Raw genomic sequence first — 18,360 nt, 5'->3', positions numbered from 1 at the left:
TTTTAGCACCACTACCCGATTACCCCATAGGAGGCAGTCTGCCTGCTTAGACATTTCATCTTTGTGCCGCTGGTATGGCTTTATTTCTTCCTGCATCTCTAACGGGACACTAGACCAACTCCCGTGGAGCACACAGTTTTTTTACTAAGGATATTAAGGGGGCTCCTGGCTCGTCCAGGTTCTAATCTGTCGGGCGGTAACAGGTGATTGCTCATTCTCGAATGCTTCCATTACCATGACTAAATTTGCAGGCTATGCCATCTCCACCTCTGTGGTGGGCAATGGCAGCCTACTGAGGGCATCGGCACAGTTTTCTGTGCTTGGCCTGTGACAGATGGCGTAGTTGTATGCGTACAATGTGAGTGCCATCTCTGGATGCGGGCCAATGCATTCGTATTTATCCCCTTGCTTTCAGAAAAGAGGGATATAAGCGGCTTATGGTCGCTTTCCAATTTAAATTTGAGCCCGAACAGATATTGATGCATTTTCTTTACCCTGTAAACACACGCTAAGGCTTCTTTTTCGATCATACTGTAGGCCCTCTCGGCCTTAGACAGACTTCTGGATGCATAAGCAACCGGTTGTAATTTCCCAAATTCATTAGCTTATTGCAATACACAACCGACCCCGTACGACGATGCATCACATACTAGTACCAACGCTTACATGGATCGTACAACACAAGCAATTTGTTTGAACATAACAGCTTCCTAGCTTTCTCAAAGGCATTTTCTTGGTTTTTACCCAAGAGCCATTCATCTCCTTAACGCATTAAAGAGTGCAGGGGTTCTAACAATGTGCTAAGATCCGGTAAGAAGTTACCAAAATAGTTCAGGAGTCCTAGAAACATCCGCAGCTCCGTCACGTTCTGTGGTCTCTGTGTTCTTGATTGCCTCCGTCTTCAAATCGGTGGGCCCAATGTCGTCTGCCGCGATTCTTCTCCCCAGGAACTCCACTTCAGGCGCCAGAAAAACGCACTTCGAGCGTTTTAGCTTGAGCCCCACACGATTAAGCCGACTAAGAACCTCCTCCAGGTTCTGCAGGTGCTCGACGGTGTCCCGACCTGTAACCAAGATGTCGTCCTGGAAGACCACGGTGCGCGGGACCGACTTCAAGCTTTCCATGTTCCCCTGGACTATCGCCGCGGCCGATCGAATCCCAAACAGGCATCTGTTGTAAATGAAGAGACCATTGTGCGTGTTGATGCAAGTGAGGCCTTTCGATAATTCCTCCAGCTCCTGCGTCATGTAGGCTGAGGTCAAGTCCAGCTTCGTGAACGTTTTCCATCCTGCCAGCATCGTAAATAGGTCGTCTGCCTTCGGTAGCGGGTATTGATCTTGCGGTGAGAAACATTTGATAGTTACTTTGTAATCACCACAGGTTCTGACTGTGCTGTCTCCCTTGAGGACTGGAACAATCAGACTGGCCCACTCATTGAATTTGATCGGCAAAATGATGCCCTCTCGTTACAGCTGTCCAGTTCGATCTCCACCCTCTCTCTCATCATGTAGGGTACCGCTCTCGCCTTGTGATGGATGGGTCGCATTCCCGGAATCAAACGGATCTGCACTTTTGCTCCTTGGAACTTCCCGATGCCTGGTTCGAACAGCGAGGGAAACTTGTTTAGGACCTGGGCACATGAGGTGTCATCGACGGACGAAAGTGCTCGGACGTTGTCCCAGTTCCAGCGTATCTTTCCCAGTCAGCTCCCGCCGAACAGCATGGGTACCACTCAGAGTGGTAACTCATGCACCGCTCCATCGTAGGAGTCCTTTACGGTAGCACTGCCGATTACGGGAATCAGTTCCTTTTGTGTGTAAGTTCTCCGTTTAGTACGAATGGGGGTCAGGACTGGCCTTGAGGCCTTGCTGCACCATAATTTATCTCAAGTCGTTTTGCTCATTATAGACTGGCTTGCGCCCGTGTCCAGCTCCATGGACACTGGGAGTCCATTTAATTCAACCTTCAGCATTATCGGGGGACACTTTGGTAAATGTGTGCACCCCATATACCTCTGCCTCCTTGGTTTGAGGATCTGGTTCGTCGTGATCCACCGTGGATCTGTCCTCCCCTGCAATATGGTGATTTGCAGGATTAGCAGGGCTTGCAGCTCGCCTGTACATACCTTGGAGGTGTCCCATTGTTCCACAGCTCTTGCAAACTTATCCTTTGAAGCGGCATGAATGGAAACGATGACCACCCCTGCAGCGCCAACAAGGTGTTAATGGCCGACTCTGAGTCATTTGCGGACGTGCAGCTGCAGGCGTGTAAGTCCTGCCCTGTACATTTTGATTCGAAAACAATGTTACTTTATTCACAGTACTTACAGCAGCACTCGTGTGCTGAGAAATTTGTTTGGTATTGTCACTGGTAGAGATAAACGCCTGGGCTATCGCTATGGCTTTCTTCAAGGTTGGGGTCTCTACAGTCAAAAGTTTGCGAAGTATTACTTCATGGCCAATGCCAAGTACAGAGAAGTCCCTGAGCACGTGTTCCAAGTGTCCTTCAAATTCGCAATGTCCTGCAAGGCGCCTTAGCTCGGCGACGTAGCTCGCCACTTCCTGGCCTTCAGACCTCTTGTACGTGTAGAACCGGCACCTCGCCATCAGCATGCTTTCCTTCAGGTTTAGAAGCTCCCGGACCAGTGTGTACAACTCATTGTACGACTTGTCTGTGGGTTTTGCTGGAGCGAGCAGATTTTTCATGAGGCCATATGTTGGTGCCCCGCAAACGGTGAGGAGGATCGTCCATCGTTTGGCAGCGTTCGCTTCTCCTTCCAGCTCATTGGCCACGAAGTATTTGTCAAGTCGCTCCATGAAGGTTTCCCAATCATCTCCCTCTGAAAATTTCTCCAGGATGCCCACGGTTCTCTGCATTGTTGCGGTGGGGTACGTCATTTGTATCTCGTCGCCAGTTGTTAAATCTTGAATAAAGAGTCAGACTAGGTACTGCAAGCTCAAAGTAAGGTGTGACCATAGTCCTTTATTACAGATCTGAGTGACTCTCCAGCCTGTGAGGCCTCCTTATATACAGGTGCTCCCAAGGGATTGTGGGATCCCTTGGGACTCCAGGGGATAAGCTCTCTGCTGGTTAGACATGGTATTTATAGGTTTGCATACATAACAAACACCTCCACATTATGCGCGGCAGGGAGGCACGCAGAAGAACGTGGCGCCGGCTACAACGGATGGCGAGGCAGCCGCCAAGGGACCCACCTGACATGGGTCAGCAAGTTGTAGACTGCCATGCAGTTGGCGTCGGAGCTCAAAATAGAGGTGCACCAAGAAGGATTTCAAGAAGGGCATGCTCTCAAGAGGAGGGTCAGGGACGCAGACCCCCAGCACCACAGTGAGGCAGATGGAGAGGAGGCAGGATCAACAGGAGCCATATGTTTAAAGACAATGAGGCCACTGTCAGAGGAAGACGCCTACATAGATGTAGTGGCAGAAGGCCCTATCGTCAAAGGGTCTGCAGACAGCAGTTCTACATGGATCTCACTGATGACCGGTGTCTCCGGAGACTGCGATTCCGTAAAGACGTGTTAACGTAGCTGTGCAGTCTCCTGCAGCCTCAAACAAGGTTGAGAACAGCACTATCAGTGGCATCAAAGGTCACCATCGCCCTGAATATCTATGCCACTGGATCTTTTCAAGCTGCAACAGCAGACATTTCTAACATTTCACAACTTGCCGTGCATTGCTCCATCTGTCAGTTCACAAATGCTCTTTATAAGAGGAGGAAGACTTACCATATCTTACCAATGACCAGGGAGAAGCAGTTACAGCGGCACACCGGCTTCGTAAGAATGGCGGGCTTCCCCAGGGTTCAGGGCACCATAGAGTGCACCCACGTTGCATTGGGGGCACCACAGAACAATTCCAAGGTATTCCATAACCGCTAGGGACACCACTCCCTCAATGTCCAGCTGGTATGCAACTACAACCGCGAAATCATGGCAGATGATGCCCGGTATCTTGGCAGCAGCAAAGATGTTTTCATCCTGAGGCAGACCGGTGTGCCAGGTGTGTTTTGCTGCTCCAATTCAAGCTTGCGGCTGGCACCTAGGAGACGAGGGGTGCCCACTTTGCACTTGGCTGCTGACTCCCCTTCGCCTCCCCACGACTGCTGCGCAGCAATTGTACAAATGACTGTCGTTCGGTCACCAGGTGCATCATTGAGCAGATCATCAGAATCCTTAAACAGGTTTCAATGCCTGGATTGCACAGGAGGAGTGCTGCAGTAGTCGCCTGAGCGGCTGTCGCTATTCGTCATCTTCACAACCTGGCAATCATGAGGACACAACCATTTGTAGGACGAGGAAACAGTAGCAGCTGAGGAGGAGGGGCAGGATGTGGCTCGGTGGCCATACAGGAGACGGCGTCGCCATCGGGACCCGGCAAGGAAAGTCGGAGACCGTCTCATTGCTGCTCGTCACTGAGTTCATCCACACTTTGGGTTGCCCATGGAGATGCACAGATGAAGGTCAATGAGCTTTTCCACTCATCATTCCTCGCAGTGAAAGAGAGACCTGCACAGATACTCCAAACCAAAATAAAGATTTATTACACAATGTTGCAAAAAAATGAACATTATCCATTCTCGCCCTTATGCAATTCCTTTATAATCCCTTGTGTCTATCTACTCTACAACTATGCTGCAGTGTCTCCCCTGTGGCTGCATCATGCCTGTGGGAAGGCTGCTGTGTTTGAACTATAGAAGCTACATACCGTTCTATGATGCCCTCGACCAGCTCTGGCCCTGGTAGGGCTGGCTGCAGACTGAACCGCATCAGCCTCCATGCCATCAGTTTGGATTGGCTAGGGTGAAGTCAGGGTTAGCAGCCATGGCGGAGTGGGAGGACTTGGCTCAGGACTGCTGTGCTCTCTCTCTCTCTCTCTCTCTCTCTCTCTCTCTCTCTCTCTCTCTCTCTCTCTCTCTCTCTCTCTCTCTCGAGCACATTAGGATCCTGCTCCAGTGACCCGGCGCTACTCCCGCAGGGCAGCACCTCATTATCCCCACCAATCTGCTGGAGCACAATTGGGTGAAGTGGGGTGACACTGGAAGATCCGTGGTGGACCCAGATGCGATGGCAGCAGTCGGAGTTCGCATGGTATCCAGCTGAGACTGTATGAGAGCAAACACTGTCTCGATGCCACTAGACACGACAGCAGTAAGATGCTCCACTGTCTGTTGCTAAGACTGCGTGAGAGCATTCTGAGCTTCCAGGCCAGCGGCCATCCTCTCCAATACAGCACTGAGATTGGCTCAAGGGTGTCAGTCTGACTCTGGCTCACACTCTGGGTATCATCTGCAAGCATAAATGGCACAAGGGTTCCGAGAGAGTGAGGTAGCGCACTGCACCATCCAGCAAGCGACTTGCACACATTCATCACCAATTGACTGATAGGCGTTTGGACATTCAGGGACAGATGGCATTAAAGGAAGAATTTCACTTACAGATGCTGCCCCCAGCGGGATCCACATTGCCTGCGGCCACTGGGCAGGCAACATGTGGGCCCTTTAGCCGATGCACTCTCTCCTCTGTCATTGAGCTGATGGATATCGGCCTTACTCCAACCAGTCCTTTCTTGCTCCAAACAGCTATGTGACATCTTGGACTGCATAGCAAAAAGGGTTGGTGAGTAGCCGTGTAATGATGCATCGACAATCAGTGCAACTGTTGGTCCATTACATGCAAGTGTGACTCAAATGAAAGGGACCTTCATTTGTGAGTATGCGCACACAGATATAGATGCCTCAGCACTCAAATGGTGCTTCACTAACAAAGTGAAGGTGGAAAATAAGAGTAGGTGAAGGAGAGCTCGGAGATGGAAAGTCAGGAGTTGGGGAACATGTGCTCACTTTCACCATTCGAGTGATGTCGTTGAACCTTTTGCGGCATTGGGTGGCGGTCCAGTTACGAACTGAGGTCCCCGACACCTCGACAGCTATCTCTCTACAGGTATTCACGAACACCTTCCGACTGGGTCTTCCTGAGTCCAGAAAGCGTACGTGCCTCCTTCCCTCCACAGCTTGGACAAGGGTTTCAATTTCTACATTGGAGAAGCGGCTGGCCCTCCTTGAAGCTCTTGCATTAGCCATAATGTACCGTCAGAAGCACCAAAGACAAACTCCCAATGCTCAGGACCTAGGGCAGGGAGCAGCTGCCTTGTCATTACTCAATGGGAATCAGCTGAATTTCTCTACCTAATCGGTCAGTCCGACCCCACACCGCTACAAAGATCCCATTCCCACCACCAACACCGCCCCGTGAATTTCGCTCTAATGTCTGCCCCATTCATTGGGGCAGTAATGCCCGCAAAAGGTTGGTAGGTGTGCCCCGTTTTGGATGGAGGACAATTTCAGCCCCTCTGTGTCTACTCTATCAAAACCTTTCATAATGTTAAAGACCTCTATTAAGTCACCCTTGAGCTTTTTCTTTTCAAGAAAAAGAGACCCAACATGTTCAACCTTTCCTAATGGATATAATCTTGCATTTCTGGTGGTATGCTTGTAAATCTTTCTTGCACCCTCTCCTGTGCCGCCTCATATCCTTTTTATAATATGGCGATCAGAATTGTACATAGTACTCCCAAGTGTGGTCTAACCAAGGTTAGGTACAAGATTAGCATAACTTCTCTACTTTTCAATTCTATCCCTCTAGAAATAAACCCTAGTGCTTGGTTTGCTTTTTTTTTATGGCCTAATTAACCTACGTCGCTACTTTTAGTGATTTGTGTATTTTACTCCAAGATCCCTTTGCTCTTCTACCCCATTTAGATTCATAGGGCTCAGTTTTCCCCAAAGCATTTTTTTGACATACTTGGAGTTGTGCCCGTTTTTTTTTTTGGTGACCCAAGTACGCCAAAAAAAAAGTGTTATATGTTTCCCCTTAGGATCTCTTCATTTCATTTTGGCGTTCCCTAACCCGAGGGGGGTGGAGCCTTGATCTGCGCCAAAAAGCTCGGGCTGCCATGGTGACCTGTGAGTTCTCCTGTGTGAGCTCTGTCAGTTCTCCTGGCCGTCCCTAGCCCTGGCCGAGTGACGTCTCGGCCGCTCCCCCACCCCTAGCTCAGGCCGAGTGGTCTCCTCCCTCCTGGTCAAAAGCTCCCTCCCCCCCCATCCCCTCTCTCCTCCCCCCTCTCTCTTCCTCCTCCTGCCCCCCCCCCTCTCTTTCCCCCTCCACCCCCTCTCTCTCTCTCTCTCTCTCTCTCTCTCTCTCTCTCTCTCTCTCTCTCTCTCTCTCTCTCTCTCTCTCTCTCTCTCTCTCTTCCCCTCCACCCCCTCTCTCTCACCTTTCCTGCTGCTACTGTCCAGGCATCTGCTGCACTTGCCTGCGCTGATTTCTTTAACTCTCCACAAGGGTTTTCTCAAGAGGCCACGTTCGCTAGCCTAAGTAGAAATGGAGTAACTATTCGCTGGCCAAAGTTGCCTAAATGGCCAGAACTGGCGTAGGTGGCTGGTAACTCCCCTTTTTGAGAAAAAAAAAACCTAACTTAAAAAAAAAAACGTAACTAAGTGAGTTACACTGGTGCAAATTGATTGGGGAAACTGGGGATTTTTAGTTAGGCCAGAAAAAACAGCCTATTCCAAAAAAAAAACAGAGCAACTCCTGGGGAAAATTGAGCCCTTATTTTCCAAGTAATATGTGACCTCATTTTTCTTAACAAAATGTAATACCTCACATCTATCTGTGTTGAATTTCATTTACCAATTATATGCTCATTCTGCAAGTTTATTAATGTTGTCTTATAATTTTCTCAGTATTGACTATTCCTCCCCCCACCCCAATTTGGTATCATCTGCATTCTGTTATTTCAGATATCAAAGCCAAGTTCAGTGTAAATCCATCAAGTTGATGCAAACTATAGTTAGGGCAAGATACTGGGACTATTTCCATTGGAGCAAAGAAGGCCAAAAGCAGATTTAAGTGATTTTCAAAATTATGAAGAGTTATGATGGGGGAATATGGAAATACCATTTGCTGATCAGTAATGAGGGGTCATCCACTTAATAGAGAGGAGATAGGTTAGAAGAAATGTATTCACACAAAAAATAAGAGCATGGAATACTTTGTCATGGGAGTAGTTGAGCCAGATCATTGGATCTTTTTGAAGCAGGGAAACATACAAGGATATGTCAAAAGTGGATCAGTGTAATTGGTTTTGGATAGCTCTTGCAAAGAATTGTGATCTTTGGTTCTGTAGAATCGAAAATGATTGCAGAAGTGTTCTAATACGGTAATGAACAGATTCTTATTACACCCATTACTGTTAGGAGTAGAGTGTAGTTTTAGATGATCAGGCCATTTATAACTGTCATTGTACAATAGCTTGTGCTGTACGTGTTTTAATTTTTATAAATAAATCTAGTTATTTATTTTGGAATTAAAGCTCAGTTTGACCATGGTTTGTTGATTTCAGAAGATAAATGAAGTACAGCGAACATTAGAAATTTATGATTGAGTGTGCTATGGGGCATGAGGTATCTACAGGGCAGAAAACAGGACTGCACCTTCTGGTTCTTTGTGGGAGGAGTGCAGTAAAACCATTGCAACATGGAACATTGAAGTACATAACACTGGCAATGAGTTTTGAGATACCCATCCAGTCAGAAGGAGGAGTGATTGAATAATGATCAGGAATAGAAGCACTAATTTTCTCTCCTTGTCCCCCTGACCCCTCTTTTCCAGAGCTGAGACCAATTGCTGAGTTAACTCAACAGAGACCGGAGATTAAACCTGGGACTTTACTGTTCTCCATGGTCTATTTCTTGCTGGAGAAATGTGTTTTGCCATTGGAGAATATTCTGATTGTCCATGAAATAATTTCAGTGGTTATCATAGCGATGACTGATTTAATAGAAACTATTTTCAAGGTGAGACTTTTGTTGAACTAGATTTGAGATTAAACTGTTCATTATTTTTCTTAAGTCTCCAGTGACTGGCCAGAAACGTGCATCATCCTACCTCCTGCCTTCCCCAGAAGTGAGTCCAGATGGCGGCTACGTTGGACAGCACTCACAAGGCCTCGGTGGCCATTATGCCGATTCCTATTACAAGAAGAAGCGGATATTTTGACTTTGCCGTATAACTTTTGCTGCTGTTTCTTTTGCCTAATGCTGGAACGTTCTTTTAAATGTGAAATTGCCCTGTGTTCAACGCATTTTCTGTTTAGAAAAAATTGGTTTTTTAAAAACAAGTTTTAATGAAATTTCCTTAATTTTATTTTGTTGAAATAGGATTTTAAAAATCTGACTTCCCTCTCTCCCGCCCGCCCCCCCCCCCACCCCCCCCAAAGCCAGGTTTAAAGAATACAGATTACCATGCATCTTGCTTCATGCCTCTGCTATAAGCAATCTTGGCCTCATTGTTTTCAAGGCAGCTGTACAATCTGGTTTCAAATTTTATGGTTATTGCAGAGTGGGACCAGTTTTAACTTCTCTCAATCAGTATTCACACATTTCATTGGATGTGTAAGAATTGTAGAGCTTTTAGCTTAATCACACTTTAATGTTTCACTGTAAAATGTGTTAAAGATTTTTGGTTGGGGGAGGGAAGAGGGCCATGGAAAGATAGATGTGAATTTCTTTCCCTCCCTCTCAACTATTTTACTCGGTTCAATCATTTCACATCAGGTACACCTCTGTCATTTAATTATTGAATTGCACTTTTTTTTTCAGATTTCAATTTGTATATGTGCAATGTTTTTAATGTACATGAAAATGAGCTTTAACCATGGATGAGCCACTTGTTCTCTGACTGCACTAACTGACTCATATTTGATGTAGTTGTCTTCATTATATTTACACTATGCAGTACAGCCTGCCCCCACTGACCAAAGCAAAGATGTTAGATTTTTTTTTTGTGTAATACATCATATAGCACTTAAAATGCAGAAGTACTTTCCTTCTCTCAGTGCAGTGTTTTTTTTCTGGCTGCTTTGAAGGTTACTGCTGGGTCCATGTTTTATTAATGGGATGATTATTCTATGAAGTAATTTTTAATGCTGAAATATGTATTTGTTTTGAATTAATATTGGTATGTGAACTAGAATTGTTTGGGGACTGTGATAGTATAGTCCCAGTAAAAAGGTTGCTGCCTTTGACCAGAGAAAAGCAGGAGGACATTTCACTACACTTGAATCATAAACTGTGGTTTATTTTTTTTCCTGTTTTTGAATAGTAAAACCAAGTAAAAGTCTTAAAAGAATCACCATTTTTTTCTGTTTTTCTTTGTCCTCTATGAAGAATTTTTTTTTTGCTGGAGTTAGATGAAGTCCTTACTACTAGGGGGAATCAAGGGGTATGGCGAGAAAGCAGGAATGGGGTAGTGAAGTTGCATGTTCAGCCATGAACTCATTGAATGGCGGTGCAGGCTAGAAGGGCCGAATGGCCTACTCCTGCACCTATTTTCTATGTTTCTATGAATTTGAGGTTTTAAAAAGCTCAAATGAAAGCCGGCACTGATTTTAGATACCCAAGGCATTAACCTTTATATTATAATGCTGCAACATAAATGAGTCAGCATGTGTGCCTCTAAAGGCATCATGACCTAGATCGCAGGATAGGTTTCCAAGTGGCATTTGGAGGGAAACAGAAATGACTGTATCCAGGAGTGCTTGATGCCACTGCCATATGGGTTGAATTAAAGAACAAAAAAGGGGCGATCACACTACTGAGAGTGTACTATAGATCCCCAGTCAGAGGGAGATAGAAGAACAAATATGTGGGCAAATTGCTGCGAAGCGCAAAAACTATAGAGCTGTAATAGTGCGGGATTTCAACTACCCTAATATTAACTGGAGAAAAAGTAGTGTGAATGGTACAGAGGGTGTGGAATTCCTAAAATGCATTCAGGAGAACTTATTTAGCCAGTATGTAACAAGCCGAAGTTTTGGGGAATGAAGGGGGCAAATGGAAAAGGTGTCAGTGGGGAGAGCATTTTGGTGCTAGTGATCATAATCCAGTAAGATTTAGGGTAGTTATGGAAAAGGACAAAGGTGGACCAGGAAAAAAAGTTCTCAATTGGGGTAAAGCCAATTTTGCTGAGCTGAGATGGGATTTGACCAATGTGGACTGGAAACAGCTACTTAATGGTAAATCGTTGTCAGAGCAGTGGGGAGGCACTCAAAGAGGAGATCCTGAGGGTACAGAGCAAGTATGTTCCCTCAAAGAAAAAGAGTGGGGCTAACCAATCTAGAGCCCCCTGGATGTCAAGCAACATACAGGGTAAGATAAAGAAAAAAAGAGAAGCTTATGATGGATACCGTGAACTCGATACTGCAGAAACTCTAGAGTATAAAAAGTGTCGAGGTGTAATTTAAAAAAAATATCAGGAAAGCAAAGAGAGCATGAAAGAATGTTGGCAAGTAAAATTAGGGAAACCCCAGAGATGTTTTATACTTACATTAAGAACAAGAAGATAACTAGAGAAAGAGTGGGGCCTATTGGAGACCATAAAGGAAATCTGTGTGTGAATACTTTGCATCTGTTTTCACAAGAGGGGTGATGCAGAGTTTGCAATGAGGGAGGAGGAGGAGGAGTGTGAAATCTTAGACAAGATAAACATAGTGAGAGAGGAAGTATTAAGAGCATAGCAACTTTGAAAGTGGATAATTCCCAAGGCCAGGATGAAATGTATCCCAGGCTGTTGAGAAGCAAAAGAGGAAATAGCAGAGGCTCTGACCATCATTTTCAGTCCTCTCGAGCTACAGGTGTGGTAGCAGAGAACTGCTAATGTTGTACCTTTGCTTAAAAGTGAGAAAGGGATAGACTGAGTAATTACAGGCCAGTCAGCCTAACCTCAGTAGTGGGAAAATTATTGGAAAAATTCCTGAGGGACTGGATAAATCTTCATTTGGAAAGACATGGATTAATCAAGGGCAGTCAGCATGGATTTTTTAAAGGAAGGTCGTGTCTGACTAACTTGGTTGAATTTTTCGAGGAGGTGACCAAGAGGGTCGATGAGGACAGTGCATATAATGTAGTGTATATGGATTTTAGCAAAGCTTTTGATAAGGTCACATATGGCAGACTGGTCATGAAAGTAAACAGCCATGGGATCCCCAGGGCAAAGTGGCAAGTTGGATCCAAAATTGGCTGAGGGAGGAAGCAAAGGGTAATGGTTGATGGGTGTTTTTTTGACGGGAAGGTTGTATCCAGTGGGGTTCCGCAGGGCTCAGAGCTGGATCCCTTGCTTTTTGTGGTATATATCAATGACTTGAGCTGAGCAGCCCCCAGCCTGTGAGCACCATCGGAGCAGGCTGGGGAGCGGAAGGAGCAGTGTGGCGGCATACCCCTCCAGGAAGCGGCACATGCTGGAGTAGGAGAGCAACGGTAGTGAAGAGGGATGTCACCATGGTCTAGGTCGGTGATTTGAGCATGGGCAGGTACAGCAGGAGTGGCGAGAGATTGTAGAGGGATGTGATCGGGGCCCAGGGGCAGCATGGGCCAGCCCACACTGCGATTGTGCGCGCACTAGGCCCGTGCAGCAGAGCAGGTCTCCAGTCATCTTGGTTAATCCTTGCCACTGGACCAAGACCTAGCTCTGTCAAGCCTGTGTGGTGGCTGGTGTGCAACGGCCACCACACGTTAAAAAAAATCCACGCACAGACATCTTCCACCCTTCAACATGTAGTTCGGGACCTGGAATTTTAGGTCCTTCATTGAAACTCCTGTGAACTTTTTGACGTGGAAGCAAGTCATCCTCGATTCGAAGGACTGCTTATGATGATGGACTTGAATGTTGGGGGTATGATTAAGAAGTTTGCAGAGGACACTAAAACAGGCTGATGATGAAGAAGAAAGCTGCGGACTGCAAGAAGATATCAGTGTACTTGTCAGGTAGGCAGAACAGTGGCAAATGGAATTCAATCCAGATATGTGTGAAGTAATGCATTTGAGGAGGTCTAACAAGGCAAGGGAATACACATTAAATGGTACGAAACTGAAAAGTGTAGAGGAAGTGTACCTTGGAGTACAGGTCCACAGATCCCTGAAGGTAGAAGGCCAGGTGGATAAGGTGGTTAAGAAGGCTTATGGAATACTTGCCTTTATTAGTTGAGGCATGGATTACAAGAACAAGGAGGTTATGCTTGAACTATATAAAACACTGGTTAGACCACAGCTGAAGTACTGTGTGCCATTCTGATCACCACATTACAGGAAAGATATGATTGCACTGGAAAGGGTACAGAGGAGATTTACAAGAATGTTGTCTGGAGTGAAGAACTTTGGCTATGAGGAAAAATTGGAGATGCTGGGTCTGTTTTCTTTGGAATAGAGGATGCTGAGGGGAGACCTGATTGAGGTGAATAAAATGATGAGGGGCCTGGATAGGAAGGACCTATTTCCCTTGGCAGAGGGGTCAACAATCAGAGGGCATAGATTTAAAGTAATTTGGGGAAGGTATAGAGGAGATACAAGGGGAAATGTCTTTACCCAGAGGGTAATAGGGTTCTGGAACTCGCCACCTGAAAGAGTGGTAGAGGCAGAAAGGCTCACCACATTAAGTGCACATCCAAGTATTTTTTTTTTTAAAGTGCTGTAACCTACCGGGCTACAGACCAAGAGCTGGAAAGTGGGATTAGGCTGGATAGCTCATGATCGGCCGGCTTGGACACCATGGGCCGAAATGGTCTCCTGTGCTGTGAATTTCTATGATTCTAGAATTTTGTTCTGGCTATGGACAGAGTTCTGTCTGTTGATGCAGGTCTGTTGGTACAGCAATTTAACATTACTGCCCTAAATCATTCTTCGTCTTGTCAAAGAAGGTGGTTGGGCAGAGAGTTGGGGAATTCAGCAGAATTAACACTTTACAGATCTACTTATTGGTAGTTTCAGTGGAAACAATTCTTTAATAGAAATATCCATGAGGTCATTCCTCCTGCAGATACTAAGCTTTTTGGGGGAGGGAATGAGTGAGGAATACTCTGAACGAGTAGCAGTAAGTTCACTATTTGCTTCCATTCTTGTAAAAGATGGTTACTGATGGTGAAAGAGTTGAATATAATCTGTGAAGATGTCTTAAATTGCTGTATAGGCAGATGTATTAGACATGGTCTCTGCGTGAGTTTATACTTCAGTGTTCCTGCAAAGCAGTTTCTGCCATGCAGCAATGTAGAATCCCACTCTACAAGTGGGAGTGGTGGAAGACGGTATGGCACAACTTAATCCTCCTCCAATGCAATGCCCAATTGGTTTTAAAGGTGTCCCTTGGACCATGAAACGTTGCAAACTTGTGCACAACTTAATTCAATGTACAGAGTGCATGGGTGTTCCTGTCTGTGCGCTTAAAACATTTTTTAAAATTATGATTGGGTGTGAGGTTCGGTGCATGCTTATACACATGGATGGAATGAGTGCTGTCGTAGCTGAGAGAATTAGAGAGTCAGGCAATATCAACAAGACACCATGTTTGGGACCTATTCTGCAACTAATGATTTGATTCTCCAGGTGTCTGTGCTATCTTGGAGCACCACCACCATCATCATCATAGGCAGTCCCTCGAAATCGAGGAAGACTTGCTTCCACTCTAAAAGTGAGTTCTTCGGTGACTGAACAGTCCAATACGGGAATTACAGTCTCTGTCACAGGTGGAACAGGCAGTCGTTGAAGGAAAGGGTGGGTGGGACTGGTTTGCCGCACGCTCCTTCGGCTGCCTGAGCTTGGTTTCTGCATGTTCTCGGCGATGAGACTCTAGGTGCTCAGCACCCTCCCGGAAACACTTCCTCCACTTAGGGCGGTCTTTGGCCAGGGACTCCCAGGTGTCGGTGGGGATGTTGCATTTTATCAAGGAGGCTTTGAGGGTGTCCTTGAAATGTTTCCTCTGCCCACTTTGGGCGCACTTGCCGTGTAGGAGTTCAGAGTAGAGCACTTGCTGTGGGAGTCTGTTCGCATGCCTGACAAATGTGACCTGCCCAACGGAGCTGCTCGAATATAGTCAATGCTTCGATGCTGGGGATGTGGGCCTGATCGAGGACGATAATATTGGTGCGTCTGTCCTCCCAGGGGATTTGCAGGATCTTGCGGAGTCATCATTGGTGGTATTTCTCCAGTGATTTTGAGGTGTCTACTGTATATGGTCCACGTCTGAGCCATACAGGAGGGCGGGTATCATTACAGCCCTGTAGACCATGAGCTTGGTGGCAGATTTGAGGGGCTGATCTTCGAACACACTTTTCCGAAGGCTGCGTTGGCGCATTGGAGTACAACCTGTATGCCAAATGGGAGAAAAAGCTGCAAGTAATGCAACTATGCTCCAGAGGAAGGCGTTGAGGAGAATCAATCCTAACTCGCCCAACATCCTCTAAAGAGGGGTTTAACAACTTTCAAAAGGTTATTCTGGTCCCAGTTGGGGCTATACTTATGACCGCCTGCTCTTAATGAAATTTATAGTATATAATTATATCCTTTTTTATAATGTTTTAAAAGTTTTTTTAGGCATCCTGGACTAATAGCATCCTCCAGATCTCCTCAATTGGTGGGTCCATCATCCAGAGCTCATTCAAATACTCTGTGATAATCTACAATTAACAACCCAACTTAGACCATTGCTGACTCCCTTCAATTACAAACCTTCTCAATAGATTTTTAATAGCATCCTCCAGTGATAATTGGAACAGAGACTACTGAAAATAGATAAAGGGACATGTGTTGAAGGATAATCTGCACCTTTTGATGAGCAATTTACAACAATCTAGCCACTGTAAAATTCATTAGACAGCAGGTAGAAAAAGTTAATTACCAATATCTGCCAACTCTTATTTTTTTTTAAAATGTATATGTCACTTTACTTTCTTCAAACCATGTTTAATTTATTAACCTCACTATCAGTGTCAGAATGCTTCTGGCTTAACTTCCAGGTTAATTCGGGTGCCTTCTGCTTGCTCATTCCTAGATTCTCCCACAGTCTTTTTGAGAAGGAGGGTGGGCAGGTGCTCTGCTCCTAAGCCTCTGCTAATACTTAACCCTAGCAATTTACCTTGTGTGACTCTTTCTTTTTCTCTTTTCCTGATAACTTCTCAAATGCACAGATTTCTTCCAGCTCCTCTCGCAGTTTTTTCTTGTCATGATTCATTCTGAACCATGGTTCCATGACCATGGCAGATATCTCCATCGCTCCCTAGTGTCCAGTCTTGGAGTGTCAACAGGATATTCAACCTTGGCATTATCTCGTCTGAAAGCAATTCTATCCTTGCCTGACAGACGTGCAATTTCCAGCAGGGGTCACTGGATAACTGTTTGGAGCAAGGCACCTTTTGCAGATATTTGTTTTCCCCTTCCCTGCATAGGAATATTGAGACAATTGTGCCTTTACTGCTGATTTGCCTAAGATCAGCTAATTTAGCATAAACTAGGAATTCAACCTGTGACTTTCCAAGTTTCTATGGTGCAGTTACCCATTCAGCTAGTGGGGAAGTTGGTGTTTGTTTGTTCCCAATTTAGAGAAGTAACTGTTCTTTGAAAATTGAGGATTGACCACATGGGGTCGTACGTAAATTAGTGGGAAGGGAAAGTTGTGATACAGAATGCAAATCTCTTAAAGGAAACCACATTATTTGTTGCTTGCCCCACAAATGATTAGGGATATGATATCAGTGGGTGAGTAATGTGCCATTATTCAAATACAGATACTTTCCATCTACTTTGGGTTTAACAAATAGGTACTCTTCATTGTGTCTCATATGTAAATATATAGCCCACACAATGTTCCCCTTTGATTTCTATTTTGATTCGTTTTGAATACCTAGTTAAATTTTTTTGTTTTCCAAAGATATTTATAACCGTTTGTCTTTTTTCTGGTCTTCATGCCAACTGTGTGCAACTTTTTCCCAGGTCTCGGTACCAGAAAGAACCAGCTGCCAGATGGGGTGCATGAGAAAAGCCTCAATATGCCCCATTTTTTGCTTTTCTCTCTTTTGAGAGGCACTTGACATTTCTTGGTGATTTCCCATTAGGGTTGCCAACCCCTCAGGAATTAAAGTTTAATCTCAAGGATCCTGGTGCAAGCAACCCACCAAGGAGAAAAATCAAGCAGGAGAGAGTAAGAGGATGTAACCAGAGGCACCATTGCAAGGTAGGGTTTGAAGCGGATTTTGCAGATGTGGCGAGAAATACATAAACAGGAGTAAGAGTAGGCCATTGGCCCTTCGAGCCTGCTCCGCTATTTAATAAGATCATGACTGATCTGATCTTGGGCTCAGCTCCACTTCCCTGCCCGCTCCCCATAACCTTTCACTCCCTTATCATTCAAAAATCTGTCTATCTCAACCTTAAATATATTCAATGACCCAGCCTCCACAGCTCTCTGGGGTAGAGAATTTCACAGAATTACAACCCTCTGAGAAGAAATTTCTCATCTCAATTCTAAATAGGCAAGCTTATTCTTAAGCTATGTCCCCTAGTTCTAGATTCTCCCATGAGTGGAAACATCCTCTCTGCATCTACCCTGTCGATCCCCCTCAGTATCTTGCATGTTCCAATAAGATCATCTCTCATTCTTCTAAAATCCAATGAGTATAGGCCCAACCTGCTCAATCTTTCTTACTTAGTCAACCCCTTCATCTCTGGAATCAACCTAGTGAACCTTCTCTGAACTGCCTCCAATGCAAATATATCCCTCCTTTAAATAAGGAGACCAAAACTGTACGCAGTACTCTAGGTATGGTCTCACCAATACCTATACAATTGTAGCAGGGCTTCCCTGCTTCCCTGCTTTTATGCTCCATCCCCCTTGCAATAAAGGCCAACATTCCATTTTCCTTCCTGATTATTTGCTGTACCTTCATACTACATTTTTGTGTTCCATGCACAAGGACTCCCAGGTCCATCTGTACTGCAGCATTTTGTAATCTTCATTTAAATAATTTGCTTTTTTATTTTTCCTGCCAAAGTGGATAACCTCACATTATATTCCATCTGCCAAATGTTTGCCCACTCACTTAGCCTGTCTTATATCCCTTTGCAGATTCTTTGTGTCCTCCTCACAACTTGCTTTCCCATCCATCTTTGTATCATCAGCAAACTTGGCTACATCACATTCTGTCTCTTCTTCCAAGTCATTAATAAAGATTGTAAATAGTTGAGGCCCCAGCACTGATCCCTGTGGCATCCCATTAGTTCCCATTTGCCAACCAAAAAATGACCCATTTATCCCGACTCTCTCTTCTGTTAGCCAATCCTTTTCTCCATGCTTGTATATTGCCCCCAGCCCCGTGAGCTCTTACCTTGTGCAGTAACCCTTTATGTGGCACCTTGTAGAATGCCTTCTGGAAATCCAAATACACCACATCCACTGGTTTTCCCCCTTATCCACCCTGCTCGTTACATCCTCAAAGAACTCCAGCAAATTTGTCAAAC

The 18,360-nt window shown here is 45.3% G+C and overlaps 1 protein-coding gene across 6 annotated transcripts in view; it reads left to right on the top strand.

Annotated features, from left to right (window-relative positions):
* Positions 1–10,210, top strand: part of raver2 (ribonucleoprotein, PTB-binding 2) — a 123,916-nt gene extending 113,706 nt beyond the window's left edge. For 5 of the 6 annotated variants that reach the window (XM_070887039.1, XM_070887032.1, XM_070887034.1 and 2 more), the window contains one exon: positions 8,933–10,210. In XM_070887039.1, the coding sequence (XP_070743140.1) occupies positions 8,933–9,079 (147 nt within the window). In that variant the 3' untranslated portion in view covers positions 9,080–10,210. The remainder of the gene's footprint in view (positions 1–8,932) is intronic. The other variant, XM_070887037.1, reaches the window with a different exon arrangement.
* Positions 10,211–18,360: the final 8,150 nt, after the last annotated feature.

This window comes from Pristiophorus japonicus, chromosome 8 (genome assembly GCF_044704955.1).
Source record: "Pristiophorus japonicus isolate sPriJap1 chromosome 8, sPriJap1.hap1, whole genome shotgun sequence".
NCBI classification, from domain to species: domain Eukaryota; kingdom Metazoa; phylum Chordata; class Chondrichthyes; family Pristiophoridae; genus Pristiophorus; species Pristiophorus japonicus.
Note: the sequence above shows the minus strand (reverse complement) of the source record. Positions and strands in the feature narration are given on the sequence as shown.